The sequence below is a fragment of the Capricornis sumatraensis genome, chromosome 4 (assembly GCF_032405125.1).
Source record: "Capricornis sumatraensis isolate serow.1 chromosome 4, serow.2, whole genome shotgun sequence".
In the NCBI taxonomy this organism is placed as follows: domain Eukaryota; kingdom Metazoa; phylum Chordata; class Mammalia; order Artiodactyla; family Bovidae; genus Capricornis; species Capricornis sumatraensis.
The window spans coordinates 8,964,295-8,979,030 of NC_091072.1; the positions used below are offsets into that span (position 1 = coordinate 8,964,295).

Consider the following 14,736-nt stretch of genomic DNA (forward strand, 5'->3'; position numbering starts at 1 on the left):
TAAGGTGCCGGCATGCAGGCCTCTGTGTTGTGATAAAGACTGGAGCTGTGTCTGCAAAGGCCAGTCCTTCCCCGAACCACCCACCCCCTAACTCCTGTGCAGCCCCCAGGAGAGAGGCTGGGGGTGTTGGGATGGGGAAAGCGATTGTCAGGCTGGGACAAGCCACAGCCCTGGCAGTACAGCAGAGCCGGGGGCCCTGGGCCCCGGGCCCCGGTCGCTGCTGTGTTGATTGTTGAAAGCAAACCATAATTGGAAACGTGGAAGCTCCAGGGCCCAGGCAAGCGGGTGGGCAGTCACAGGGCCTGCATGTGACGGAGCTGATAAGGCTGCCCTTTCTAGTTACGCCTCTCTGGAGGAGCGAGGCCGATTGGACTTATCTGGGCGGGACAAAGTTTCAGCTGTTGAAGATGGTTCCTCTCCTGGGTAGCTCCTGGCCACGCTTCCCGCCATGAGAAGGCCTGGGACTCAGCCAGGCTGGCAGTGCAGGCGGAAGGGCCTCGTGCACCTCGGTGGACACAGAGTGTCCAGGCTGCGTCCATGCAATGGAGAGCCCGCCGCACCCTGGCGCTTGGCCTAAGTGCAGAGGGGTCTTGGGGCGAGAGCGAGACAGACCGACAGACGAGTGACAGGTATCACTGTGGCCTCTGGGGCTGGCCCAGGAAGGGCGTGGCCAAGGCCCTCTCCTCTCTGTTGCTTTGCTCCTCAGTTTCCCCAAAGCACACACGGTTCTTGTGCTCCCGGGAGGCCACGGCCACCCCCGTGGAGCTCAGGTCCGGCCGGACCGTGGGAAACCTGCTCCCCTTTCCCCTTCTCACCCGTGTGCCCCTCCCAGAAGCCCTGGCAGATGGCACCTCCCCAGGGAGGAGCTGCTCAGTGTGGCCCCATCCCCCAGCAGGACGGCAAACAAGGCTGTATAGGAGACAGGATAGCCGGGATTCATTCATTGCCCCAGATGAACCCTTTGATTCTTGAGGAAAATTGGGCAGGCTGAGCAGTGAGGATCCAAGGTGAAATTGGGCCTCCTAAGCACCTGCAGTGGCCCTTTGCTCAACAAGCATGGATTGGATGCCCGTGTGTGCTGGCCACGGCACTGCTGTGACAGCAGCGTCCCTAGACAGGGACTAGGGGCCTGGCGGCCAAGCCTCAGAGCATGACCGGCGGGCTCTGTGACCTGGGCCAGCCCTCCCGTGGGGACAGATGGATTTCATTCATTCACCCGATAGTGTGTATTGAGGCCAGCTGTGTGCCAGGCCCCTGTGCAGATGCCTCCAAGCCAGGGTTGTGGCCTTAAGCAAAACACTGTCCCCACCCGCAAGAAATTTATGTTCTTGTGCAGCGGTCCCCAACCTTTTTTGGCACCAAGGACCGATTTCGTGGAAGACAGTTTTTCCATGAAGTGGGGGCGAGGGGGATGGTTTGGGGATGATTCAAGTGCATTGCATTACTGAGCCCTTTATTTCTATTCTGATTACATCAGCTCCACCTCAGATCATGGGGCACTGGATTCTGGAGGTGGGGGACCCCTGTTCTGGGGAGGGGGGAAGCTGACAATAAAGTTAAAGTAAACGGAATGGAAACTAATTTTAAAAAAGAAATGCTCATTAGTGCCAAGTGCTGAAAAGAAAAAATAAAGCAGGAAAGGAAAAGAAAAAAGAAAACAGGAAAAGGGAAGGTTGGAATTATAGAGAAGGCGGCCAGGGACACCTGAGAGTGACTCAGAGGAGGACGTAAAGGAATTCAGGTGACAAGCCCTGTGAGCATCTGAGCAGAGGTGCCCTCAGAGGCTCTGTTGGTGCAAAGGCCTTGGAGCAGAGCACACCCACTGCACTCAGGGACAGCAAGGAGCTGGCTGCGCCCGGAGCAGGGTGATCAGAGAGGTGGTGGGGCCCGACATGGCAGGCCTTGGGGTCCTAGAAGGACTGTGGTGCTTCTTGGGTGGGATGGAGAACCATCAGAGGGTTTTGAGCAGAGATCCAAGGTGATCGGGCCACAGCCAGATGCGGCCAGGAGTAGAGGCAGAGAGACGAGCTGCAGGAAAGAGTCTGCAGTGACGTGGACCCAGATGGTTGGCTGGGAGTAGTCATGCTCAGGATGTATTTTTGGAAGTGGAATCCCAAGGATTTGCTGGCAAAGAAGATGTAGCAATTGAGAGAAAGAGGGGGTGTCCCAGAGGACACAGGTGAGCTTGAGCTGACACCTGAAGGACCCAGGGTGCTGGAACAGGCATGGGGAAGAGCCCCTCAGTGAAGTTGAGCCCCCGAGATGCCCATCAGAGACCTCCAGGGCAGGTGTCGAGGAGGCTCTCGGACACACAGGCCTGCAGCTCAGGGAAAAGCTGCTGGGGACCTGCCGGCGGGCTTAAAGCCACGGGTTGAATGACCTCACCTGGGAAGCGGGTGTAGACAGGGAGAGAGGTCTGAGAGCTGAGCCTGGGCCTTTCCAGGGTCAGATGCCGGGGAAGTTAGGAGGAGACACAGAGGACACTGAGAAGGGACAGCCAGCGAGGGAGGGAGGAGCAGGCACGTGTGTTCCCGAGGCTGCGGGAGAGCCTGCTTCGAGGGGCGGGGGGGCTCTTCTCACCAACTGAGCCCTGGCGTGAGGACTGTGGGGTGGGAGCTGGATGGCGGGTATGGAGACCCCCAATGACCAGGCCATCTCGGGGCCACAGGAGCGGAGGTGTCCACTCAGAGGACGGGGCCCAGTGGCACTGGCGTCCGTGTCTCTCTGGATGGGGCAGATGCTGTGTGATGGTTCATGCCCTCCCAGCCTCCAGAGCGCAGGGCAGGCTCCGGACGGGGAGGACCCCCGAGAGAGGTGGCTAGGGGTGACCGGTGTCCTCGGTCTCTTCCCGGGGGCCAGGGTGCACGACTGGGATGCGGAAGGCTCTATCGTCTCCTACCTGCAAGAGGCTGCACACGGCTCCCGGCCAGAGGAGGCCCCGCTGGACCCACACTCATTCCAGAGAATGGTCGGCGGCTCGCCGGAGCTCGAGGAGGGCCCAGGGCCTGTGGCTGAGCAGTCCGAGGTCGGCAGGGAGCGGAGACCACCCGGCCCCCAAGAGTGGACGCAGGAGGCTGGCGGCACCTTCTCCCTCCAGGTAAAGGTGGGCGCCCTCGGGCAGGGCCCCCCTGATGCTCCGCCCAGAGGACCAGGCCCCCGGCATCTGCTCACTCTCTCAGACCCCCGCTGGGAGTGGTTTCTCTATAAAGGTTGGGGCAGTGGCTTCTCTTTCTGTCTGCCCACCTGTCGGCCTCTGTGACCCCTCTGAGGGCGGGGAGGGGGTCTCCTTGATGGGGGTCCAGAGACTCCCAAGCACACCTATGATGCCCCCTTCCTGCTCCCCACTGCCGGCCGCTCTTCATATGCCCAAGGTGGTCACAGGATCAGAGGGGGGCTCTGTAGTTGATGTTCAGTTGCTAAGTCATGTCTGACTGTTTGCGACCCCATGTACTGCAGCACGCCAGGCTTCCCTGTCCTTCACTATCTCCCCCAGAGCTTGCTCAAGCTCATGTCCATTGAGTCGGTAACGCCATCCAACCATCTCATCCTCTGTCACCCCCTTCTCCTCTTGCCTTCTATCTTTCCCAGCATCAGGGTCTTTGGAGGGCTGATTTTGTTTGTTTTCTTTTTCCGTCATGTTTTAGGAAGAAGGGCTTAGAACCCAGAGGCCTGGCCGCTGGCTGATTTGGGTCTTACCCAGTCTTTGGGGCCAATAACCAGCTACTCTCCTCCAGGCCCCTGGGTCCCCTTGTGTAAATGGGGTAGAGAAAGGATTGTCGCCAGGATTCCCGGGGGTGTCTGTGCCCACGCAGGTGGATCCCCATAGGGACAGGCTGGGACGGGGGGCAACCGCCGCACAGGCTGTGGCCTCCACCCTCCCTTCAGTTCAGTTCAGTTCAGTTGCTCAGTCGTGTCCCCGCTACTTACTTTATTTATTGTTTTGTCTTGACTCCTCCCCATTTCTGTGGACATCTGTTTCAATGTGTTCTTTGAAACTTTTTTGTATTGTGAAAAATTACAAATAGATACAAAACCAGATAGGATAGTCTATTACCTTCCAGCGCACACACACTTCCCCCTGACATTATCTTGAAACTAATCCCAGATGTCATGATCTTGCACTGCGTGCTCATTCGCTTCAGTCATGTTTGACTCTTTTCAACCCCATGGATCGTAGCCCACCAGGCTCCTGTGTCCATGGGATTCTCCAGGCAAGAATACTGGAGTGGGTTGCCATGCCCTCCTCCAGGGAATCTTCCCAACCCAGGGATGGAGCCCAGGTCTCCCGCATTGCGGGTGGATTCTTCACCCTCTGAGCCACCAAGCAAGCCCATGAATACTAGAGAAGGTTGCCATTTCCTCCTCCAGGGGGTCTTCCCAACCCAGGGATGGAGCCCAGGTCTCCCGCACTGCGGGTGGATTCTTCACCCTCTGAGCCACCAGGAAAGCCCACGAATACTGGAGTGGGTTGCCATTTCCTCCTCCAGGGGGTCTTCCCAACCCAGGGATCCATCCCTCCTCTCTCACATCTGCATCTGCAGGCGGGTTCTTTACCACTAGTGCCACTTGGGAAGCCCGTTATGATCTTGACATAATTTCAAAAAATAATAATTTTATTCATTTGTTTACTTTTGGCTGCGCTGGGTCTTCGTTGGCGCGGGCTTTTCGCTGGCTGCAATGAGCGGGGACCGCTCTTCCTTGCGGTGGCGTCTCCTGCTGCTGAGCGCGGGCCGTAGGCGTGTGGGCTTCAGTCGTTGCTGCACACGGGCTCACGGGCCCTGAAGCTCGGGCTCAGTCTTTGCGGCGCACTGGGTTTAGTTGCTCCGCGGCACGTGGAGTCTTCCCGAACCAGGGATTGAACCCATAGCCCCTGAATTGGCAGGTGCATTCTTATCCACAGAGCCACCAGGGAAGTCCTCGACATCGTGTTAATTTGTGTTTGTATGAAGTGCGAGTCACTGCTCTGTAAACGCGTATCGATACTTGCAGCACATGCGTAGCGGGTGCTCAGCGCCTCCACGGTCCCTCGTCTTCCGTGTGCGCATGTCCTCTTCCGCCCTCCCCTTCACTGCCGGCTTCTCCCCTCGCCCCTGTCCCAGCCCGAGCCTCGCAGGCGCCTCTGAGGACCCCAGGACCAGGCGGGCTCCGCCATGGCCGGGGCTGCTGGCTGCCAAGAGGTGCCAGGAATTAAACAGAGTTTTATTTAGAAGGCGTCCCTGCCAAGGACACGCCTCCGGTGGCCAGGCCGCTGCGCCTGTTTGTAACCCCAGGCCACCCCGGGCGTTCTTGGTGGTCGGACTGCACCCGCTTCTGCGACGCCTGATTATGCGCACTTGTCCCAAAGCACCAGGCCCACCCCCCCAACCCTGGGTCTGTGCCCCCCACCCCACCGAGAGTCCTGGGGAGGACACCGCACAGGAGCCTGTCTGTGCTCGGCTTCGTGGGGCGGGGGAGGACTGGAGAGAAGGCAGGATCCTGGAGAAGCAAGCCCCCCAGGGTCATTGTGCCCAGCTGCCTCGTTTACAGATGAGGAAACTGAGTCCCAGGAGGCCCGGCGCCAGGGCAGGGAGAGTCCCAGACCTCCCGGTCCGGGTCCCAGGAGCGGGCAGGGCCCGTGCCTCCCGGTCTAGGGCAGATGGGAGGGTGGGCGAACTGTCTCTTCATGGTCTCCTGGGGCCCCGGGGGCTGATTAATCGAGAGGCCTGTTTAAGGTGACAGCGTGCAGAGCACCTGTTGACTGGTATTTCAGTGAGCCTCAAAGCACAGTGGGGACTCGGGGTGGGGGGGTGACTATAACTAGGGACCTCAACCTGGAAGGCAGCCAGCCCCTCTCTTCGACCCAGTGGGCAGCATCTGACCTTGGGCTCCTGGCCCAGGCTCAGACCCAGGGCTCCGGGGCCCCCTGCATGCGCCGTGTCTGCGTCCCCGGTGCTCCTGTGTTGCGATGAGACAAGTCATTAACCTCTCTGTGCGTCAGCTGCCCTTGTGTGACGTGGGAACACCAGAGACACGATGGTGTTAATCTGAGTTGATGTGTAAAAGGGCATGCAGAGCCCCCCCGGGCAGCAGGCCGCGTGGGGTGAGGGCCGTCACGGTCCCTAGCGGTGGGTGAGCTCACAACCCACCCTTGTCTTGACGGCTGGAGAAACCGAGGCCCAGAGGAGCGTCCCCCCATTCCCAGCCACCCTGCTAGGCCTCCAGCCACCCCGCTAGACTTCTGCAGGGTCGGGGTGCCAGTCCTGATCCAGGTTCTTCCCGCCACGCCCGCTGCTGCCCAGAGAGGAGCAGCCCCATCCTGGAAATGGGACTCCTTTGAGCCTCAGCTGCTGGGCTGCCTTGGGGAGCCAGGGCTGCAGAGGCGAGTTGCGGGTGCCTGGTTCCTGACCCTGGCGCTGCCAGCCCCGCCCGGGGAAGAGCTGTGACGGAGAGGCCTTAAATAGACACACCGGGGACTCACTTGCATTTAGGATGGCTGAGCTGCCTAAGGCAGGGCAGGGGGCCGACGAGGGCCGCGGGGCTCATGAAATCACACGGGCTCCGAAGGTCCCCTCCACCAGTGCTGGACGCCTGTGCTCCCGGGGCTGACCACTCACCCCGGGGGGGTGCTGTTTTTGAAACAAACCCTGCACCCTCCAGGGTGTTAGCTGGCTCCACCCCATGAGCAAGCGAGTGGACATCCCCGTGGTCCTGGCGGTAGCCGCCTAGGACACACACCAGGAACCGCATTCTGCAGACGTCTGATTTTTTTCCCGAGTCCTGAATGGGACCCTTTTCCTGGGCACGGCTAAAGCTGCCTCTGGCTGGCACAGGGGCGGGCTCTCAGTGGTGAGGGTGGGGGCGGCGTTGTTCACAACGCCCTTTAACACGCAGGTCTGGTGCCCGGGACGCGCACACCTGCCGGCTTCCCTCTGGCCTCGCCAGACAGCCCGGGGCAGCTGGCTCGGGAGCTAGAATTACTGGGGCCTGACGTCAGCCAGGCCGGGGGCAGAGGCGGGCGCTCAGCCGGGCGGGCACTCGGGCGGCAGTTCCACTGTGGGGGCCCTGCAGCCTCCCGTGCACGGGGGAGAATGGAGCGGGTCCCGGGGGGCCTCCAGAGTCCCCAGGGAGAATGAGTGGCTGGCGCCGCCGCCCTGGCTCCGCAGGCCCTGGAGGCCTGGGCTGGTGAGCAGTCAAGGATGTGGACCTTCATCACCCAGCTCCTGGTCACCCTGGTGCTGCTGGGCTTCTTCCTGGTCAGCTGCCAGAATGTGGCGCACATCGTCCGGGGCTCCCTGGGCTTCGTGCTCAAGCACGTCCACCAGGAGCTGGACAAGGAGCTGGGGGAGAGTGAGGGGCTGAGTGACGACGAGGAGACCATCTCCACCAGGGTGGTCCGGCGCCGGGTCCTCCTGAAGGTAACCCAGGGTGGGGTGGGGGCACGGGGGTTGCCAGACCGGATGCCCCGCAGGAAGAGAAGTCGAGCGGCCTGGCTGGGGGGCGCTGGGGATGTCAGGCCGGAGCTGGGTGGCACTTCCCCGCCCTCCCCATCCCCCGTCCCTCATGATGGCTGAGAAGGCTCCGCTCTGTGACTCAGGAAGCTGGCCCTCCTCCTGCTTCTGTCCACAACCAGCTCAGGGAGGCAGCAAGACCCTGCACCTTGGGGCGCAAGCGTCTGTGGCTGGGGCATTCTTCCCTTTAATGTGCCGTCTGAGTAGACGTCAGGCTCTCCCTCCCTCTCCTGGGAGTTCCTCCGTCAACCTGTTTTGCCCACTCCGGGGCATGATGGCAGGGATCTGTCACTCAGCACTCCTGTGAGCCTGGGCTCCCCTCCTGACCTCAGGCCCAGGGTCCCCCACGGTGCCCCACCCCCCGCCTCAACTTGGAGCAGCCACTGGTCAGTCCAGCTCACTTCTTGCTGAGTTTCGGTTTCCTGCCAGGGTGGGGTCTGATCAGACTCTGGCTGCTGCTGCTACTGCTAACTTATTTCCTTATTGGGCTTCCCTGATGGCTCAGTGGGTAAAGAATCCGCCTGCAATGCAGGAGACCCATGTTCAATTCCTGGGTTGGGAAGATCCGCTGGAGAAGGGAACGGCTACCCACTCCAGTATAGCCTGGAGAGCTCCATGGACTGTATAGCCTACATCGGACGCGACGGAGGAACTTTCGCTTCCCCTTTCTTTCCATCTCATCCCCCCTTATCCATCTCGAGTTTTCTCCCTTCCTCTGATTCCAGGGGAATGAGCTTCAGAATATTCCAGGGGAGCAGGTGACGGAGGAGCATTTTACGGATGAGCAGGGCAACGTCGTCACCAAGAAGGTGGGTGCGGAGTCCCCCCTGAGCCGGGCAGAGGGCTTTGGGCTCACCCTCAGCTTCTTGCTGCCACCCGGCTCAGATGGGACGGTTTGGGTACCTGCCACAGTTCCAGACATGGTGGTCCTTACTTTGCCTGATACAGCCTGAGCTCAGCTGGGGCGGCTGTGTTCCAGAAGGATGGGGCCCTGTGGGTACAGCCCAAACCTAGTCCTGTGACGCCTGACCCTGGAAACAGCTGTGTGACAGTAGTATTGGGGTCCCCATGGAGCTTCCTGAGATAAAAAGGATGTGAGAACGCATGGGGTTGGCAGAAAGTTTACACCAGGAGCTGTGATTCTGCCGGACAGGGGCTGTGCTGGCTGAGAATGACCGGTGTGGCTCCAGGGCACACACTCGGCCGGAGCAGGGCCTGGTCTTTCCTTTCGCACAAGGAGCTTCATGCTTATGCGTATTCTCACCTTCCCACTCCTTGCACACGGTCGGTGCAGAGCAGATAGTCATTGGCATATTCAGATGTGTGAGTAGGGAGCAGACAGTCGAAGTGACAGACACGCCCTCCCCATCAGGGGCTCACTGTCGTGCAGGGAAGACAGGGTAAACGTCCATCACACACCAGCAGGCAGAATGGATCCCTTGGGCTAGAGATGGAAGTCACAGCATCAGACCCACTTGTCCCTGAGCCCCGCTGAGACCCCCCACAAATTCCAGGCCTTCTGAGACCCCCCAGTGCAGGCTCCACACCCAACCAGGGGGATCAGAGGCCGCCCCTGACCTTGACCACAGGGAAGGGTGCCTGGGGCCACAGCCCGCGCCCACCGCACCACCCCCTGGGACCTGCCCCCTTTCAAGCTCTTCCTCGACGGCTTCCCCAAGCCCCCTTCTGCCCTCCCTCTCATTTTTCCAGATCATTCGCAAAGTTGTTCGCCAGATAGACCCGTCTGGAGCCGATGACACCCAGGAGCTCGAGGAGGTGATTTCCAGGGGGCCCCCGGAGGACCCTAGTGAGATGGAGGCGGACGTTGATTCCTTTATGACTCACGCCAAGGTACTGCCGGGGCCGCGGCCTCCCAGGCCCTCACCCTTCCGAGGGGCTGGCCCGTGACCTCCGCTGCCCCCTGCGCCAGCCTGCCTGGGGCTCTCCTCTCACCTGTCTGCCGGCTCCCCCTCGAGCCTCCTGGCACTGGTGGCCCCTCTCCCGCCGCCTCTGTAGGGTGTCTGTCCTCTCTGGCCTTCCCGCCGTCTCTCTGTGTGATCTGTCCTGCCTTCTGTCTGAACTGCTGTCTCCAGGTGGAGCGGAGAGGAAGTGGCCTGCAGCCGGACCTGATAGAGGGCAGGAAGGGGGCTCAGATAGTGAAGCGGGCCAGCCTCAAAAGGGGGAAGCAGTGATCTCCAGCCCCTCCTGTGGAATGGCCTCTTTGGAGGTAACACAGGCATCAGTCTTGTCTGCATGGCCCGGTCTCCCGCTGACCCCACCCCCAACCTCCGCCACTTCGCATCCCCATCCTTCCGCCAAATCCCGCCTCTCCCAGCATGAAGTGGGAGGACCAGGCATTGCTGTGGTCTCCAAGCTCAGACTCCCGCTTACTAACAGTGCCCTCTGAGCTGTTTCCTCCCCGAGAGAACCGTCACAGCCTCTGCTGACCCGTTCCTCGGGAGTGCAAAAACAGACACGGGACACGTGCTTCCCTGAGTGAGAAGCACAGGGTGCATCTCCGCAGGATCGTTATCCTGGAAGCCCAGCCCAGCAAGGGAGCCTGGGTGGGCGGGGGGCAGGGCCTCGGAGGGTGCACTGGGGTCCGCTAGCTGTGAGGTTTCAGTGCACGTGCCCAGGAAGATTGGGGAGAGGCCTGGAACCCATCTGTGCCTTGAACCCGGAATCCAAGGCTTCCATCCTCCTTGGTGTTTCCTGAAGTATGTGACTCCCTGGCTTTCTAGGAAGAGGCAAAGTTAACAACAGGAGGCTGTAGTGGCGACGGTGGCTGGAGGCGGGGGGTGCCTGGGCGTGATGTGAAGTGCAGGAGGGAAGGAGGCCATGAAGACACCGCGAAAGCTCTCCAGTGGGCTGAGCAGTGCTGGGCGGGGGCAGCGGGGGTGGCGGGGGCGGCGGGGGCGGCGGTGGGGGGGGGGGTGCTTCAAGGCCAGCTTGGACCTGCGTCCTCCCTGACGGGTCCTGTACTGAGCTGCCCCGAGGCCCTTCGCTGTGCCCAGCTCGGGTCAGCTCAGTACCGGGCGCGTCGGGGTGGGAGTCGGCCGGAAGCAGGAAGCATGTGGCCCCGGTGCCCACACGCGCACAGGGTTGTTGTCACTTACACCCCCAGGGCCTGGCCCTGGGCCCACGGCCAGCAGGCTCGCTTTCTGCACTCGGCAAAAAAAAAAAAAAACAAACACGCAGGGCTGCTGTCTCCCGAGCCCCCAGAAGTGCTGACTCTGGGCTTCCCTCAGCACTTGGGGGAAAAAAAAAAGTCTGGCCCATCCAGTCATAGGATAAAATTAGACCTGACTTCTCAGCAGCTTAAGGAGGTCACCATGTTAACCCCCACACTGCCAGGGTCCCAGTGGGCTGCTGGTTTAGAGCATCAGCTGTGGTCAGTCCTGGAAACAATCCAGAGGTGCAGATACTTTGAGAAAGCACAGTGGAAGGCAGAGGACACTCTTGGGCCTTATTTTGCATAGGGCAGCGACGCTCGGCTCGGGTTCTGCTGATGTTCCTGAACAGGAGACAGGTGGCCTAGACTGCAGGCAGGGGGAAGGACGGAACCTAGACATTTGGAAATTTTTTTCTGTAGATCTGCAAAGTGGCTGAACCCCGCCATACACACACACATACACACACGCGCACGCGCACGCGCACGCGCGCGAGATGCAGGTCCAAGACCATCGGGTGTGGGTGGTGGGGTGCAGAGCGGCCAGGCTACCACCTAGGGCTGAGGCTTCTGCCAGGAAGAGGCCAGGGAAGTGTGCAGTGCTGGGGCCAGCATGGAGGAGGCTCCTGTCTGGTCCCCAGAACCCAGGGGACAGCCTGCAATGCTCTACCCTCTGAGCAAGACAGACTGCAGACAAGATGGGGAAGGGGTTGAGGGCTCTCAGTCCTGCATGCTTTGCTACCTGCCACTTGCAAGCTTGCACAGGCCCCCGGGGTTCATGGATTCCAAACAATTGCTAACTTGCACAGTCGCCTACTAGCTACAGTTCATTGTAACCCCCAAACCCAGCATGCCCAGCGCTTCCCTCCCGGGGCCTTTCAGGGATGTGCAGGGGGTGAAGCACTGAGTCCCCTGCGGGCCTGTTCCCAGTGGAGGTCAAACAAGGCGACCCTCTCTCTGTCCCTCTTTCAGATCACATTCAGATCCAGTGTCCTTTTGGTGTCTAATTTGTGCCACCTTTTTAAAAATTTTTGTTGCATCTTTGTGCTCTTGGTGGGTGATTTTGCTGTTATAAATGGTCCTGCCATCTAGTGTCGCTAAGAGCAGCAGGGCTGTGGTGGGCAGAGTGGAGAAAATCCGTGTGTTAGATGAGCTTCATTCAGTCATGAGTTAGAGCTCTGCGGGACACGAGTTCAGTATTAATAATGCAACAATATCCAGTTGACCCTTGAACAACTTGGGACTTAGGGGGCACTGACCCTCCAGGCAGTTAAAAATCTCAGCACTGCTCTGTCTGCCTAAAAAAATAAAGGCTTTGATGAAAGACTCACCCCCAGGGCAAGAAGCTGGAACAGTCTGGATAGAATCCTGGGTTCAAACCCTCATTCTTTCAACTCTGCGTGCTGTGATCTGTAATCCAATATGAACTTGACCCCACCCTCAGTTCTTTTAAAGATCCTGTGAAATGAAAATGCAAGTACTGTATTTATTGAAAAAGAAAGCCAATGTATAAGTGGGTCCGTGCAGTTCAAACCCATATTGTTCAAGGGTCAGTGGTACATTAAATATGTTGTCTTTGATCAGAAATACACAGGGTTGTGTGTTCATAGGTTGAAAAACATGTCATGACCAGAGGCTGGCAGGAACCCTGAGCAGCACTTTGCTGGGGAGCAGTGGTCCAGGCCTGGCTAATTCAAGGGTCCTGGCGACTGGAGAGAACATGCCCCCTGCAGACAATGAGAACTAACTGTTTGAGAGAGAGTGGAAGCTAGGCAGGGGTCCAGGGTCCAGGCCTGGCTCCTCCTGCTTCTCAAGCTTCCGTCTCCTACGGGGAGGATGAAATTACTCCCTCTGAATGCTTGTCACTCCGATGCTGTTGTTGTTTAGCCACTAAGTTGTGTCTGACTCTTTGCAACCCCGTGGACTATATAGCCCAGCAGGCTTCTCTGTCCATGGGATTTCCCAGGCAAGAATACTGGAGTGGGTTGTCATTTCCTTCTAGGCTTAAAAATAACCATGGTAACCGTGAGGGCAACCATGAGGAGTAAGGAGAATACAAGGTGTATCCTGGCACTCAGCCAACTGCAGGTCTTATGTGCAGCGTGACCCAGGCAGGTCAGCTGACCTCTCCAAGCCTCAGGTGCCCCAGCATCTTCCCCCTGTGGGGTGGTTATGGCAACCTGTGGGTTTACGTTCGTGAAAGGATTTTCTAAATTGTCCAGTCCCGGTCCACTGATTCTCAAAGTGCTGCCCACATCCCGGTATCACCCTCATCTGGGCACCTGGTGCAGTGCAGACTCCCGGCCCTGCCCAGCACTACTGAACCACGGTCCTGGAGCTCGGGACTGGGGCAAGCTCCAGGGATTTTGATGCAGACTGAAGAGTGGGTTAGTAGGACCCGTTCTGGTTTTTCTTCCCAAATTGCCTAGAGATCCTGCGGCACAGCTGTAGACTTGACGCCTAAAAGGTGAGCTGAGTGAGACGGCGACAGTTGGTTCAAAGCAGGGGAACAGCCCAGAGGGCAGAAGACCCTGACGCCCGGTGCCCACTCCAGTTCTGCCCCTATCCCACCTGCCCTGGGGGAGGATTTTGCATGAGTTCCGGCAGGTCGGGGAGGGAGCTTCCTAGTCGCATTGAAGCATCGAGGTAATTGCCGTGGAGTCAAGCCTGGGCAGTGCGCAGCAGGCAATAGCAGCTGGTGGGTTTTGCTCTAGGTCCAAGAATCAGGGTGTCAGCGCTGCCAGGGCACAGCAGGGAACAGGCAGCCTATACCCTCTAGGTTAGAGGTGCCCAGCTGGGTGCTGGGCAGTGCCACGCATGGGACAGCTGTCGCTTTTTTCGTTTCCTTTTTCAAGAGACACTTTTCATTCAGACATTGTGGTTGTAAGGCCTTGTGTTAGCTCTGACCAAAGAAAGTATTTTAATAGTAAATAAGTAACTGTTAGCCCCTTCAGTCGTGTCTGACTCTTTTCAACCCCCGCACCACACCCCTCTGTCCATGGGATTTCCCAGGCAAGAATACTAGAGTGGGTTGCCATTTCCTTCTCTAGGGGATTTTCCCAACCCTGGGATCGAACCCAGGTCTCCTGTATTGCAGGCAGATTCTTTACTGTCTGAGCCACCAGGGAAGTCCAGAGTATTTTAATAAATGAAAGTTAACCTATAAAGAACCCACCTGCCGGTGCAGAAGACCTAAGAGACTCGGGTTCAATCACTGGGTCGGGAAGATCCCCTGGAGAAAGGAATGGCCACCCACTCCGGTATTCTTGCCTGGAGAATCCCATGGACAGAGGAGCCTAGCGGGCTACAGTCCATGGGGTCGCAAAGAGTCGACACGACTGAAGCGTCTTAGCACAGCACAGTCTCCGTAGGAGGAGACGAGGAGGGCTGAGGCCATATTTTGCTTACTTTCCTCTTTTAAGTGACAGTCCACTCTCACCCCCAGCCTCCGCAGGTGTGGAGCCTGGGGCTACAGGATAGAGGAGATACCCCCAGACTCTGGGAGGGGTGGGGGCCAGTGGCACACACAGAGAAATGACATGAGGGGAAAAGCCTGACCTGCCCAGCCACTTGGAGCTGCAGGTGGCTGTCGTCTTAGCGTTTTGGGGGGTGAGACCTTTCTGGAGGGGCACCCACGGCAGTGGCGACCAGAGGTCTGCACTTCCTGGCCACCCCTGCCGCTGCCGGCTGGTCCCAACGCCTCCTGGAGCTGAACTCACCCAGAGACAGGAAGAGCAGTTACCCCAGAATCATCCCTCTCCGCCTTGAACCTTCTCCTCTGCTCTGTGTCAGGGCCAAAGAGCGGGAGGAAGATCCTAGCTATCTTCGCCAGGCTCAGGATTTTGAAAGGGCTCTTACATGAGGTGTGCACAGCACTAGGGTAGGCACTCCGGAGCCCACAGGAAGGGTATGTATGTGCACGCTCAGTCGCTTCAGTCGTGCCCGACTCTTTGCGACCCCATGGACTGTAGCCCACCAGGCTCCTCTGTCCGTGGGATTCTCCAGGCATGAACACTGGAGTGGGTTGCCATGCCCTCCTCCCGGGGATCTCCCTGACCCAGGGATCAAACCCGAGTCTTT

General features: G+C 59.0%; 1 protein-coding gene across 1 annotated transcript in view; it reads left to right on the forward strand.

Moving 5' to 3' along the window:
* Positions 1 to 9,679, forward strand: part of ANK1 (ankyrin 1) — a 229,429-nt gene extending 219,750 nt beyond the window's left edge. Inside the window, exons 40-45 of the mRNA XM_068970479.1 lie at positions 2,860 to 3,097; positions 6,637 to 6,693; positions 7,143 to 7,394; positions 8,213 to 8,296; positions 9,198 to 9,263; positions 9,581 to 9,679. Coding sequence (XP_068826580.1) covers positions 2,860 to 3,097; positions 6,637 to 6,693; positions 7,143 to 7,394; positions 8,213 to 8,296; positions 9,198 to 9,263; positions 9,581 to 9,679 — 796 coding nt within the window. The remainder of the gene's footprint in view (positions 1 to 2,859; positions 3,098 to 6,636; positions 6,694 to 7,142; positions 7,395 to 8,212; positions 8,297 to 9,197; positions 9,264 to 9,580) is intronic.
* Positions 9,680 to 14,736: the final 5,057 nt, after the last annotated feature.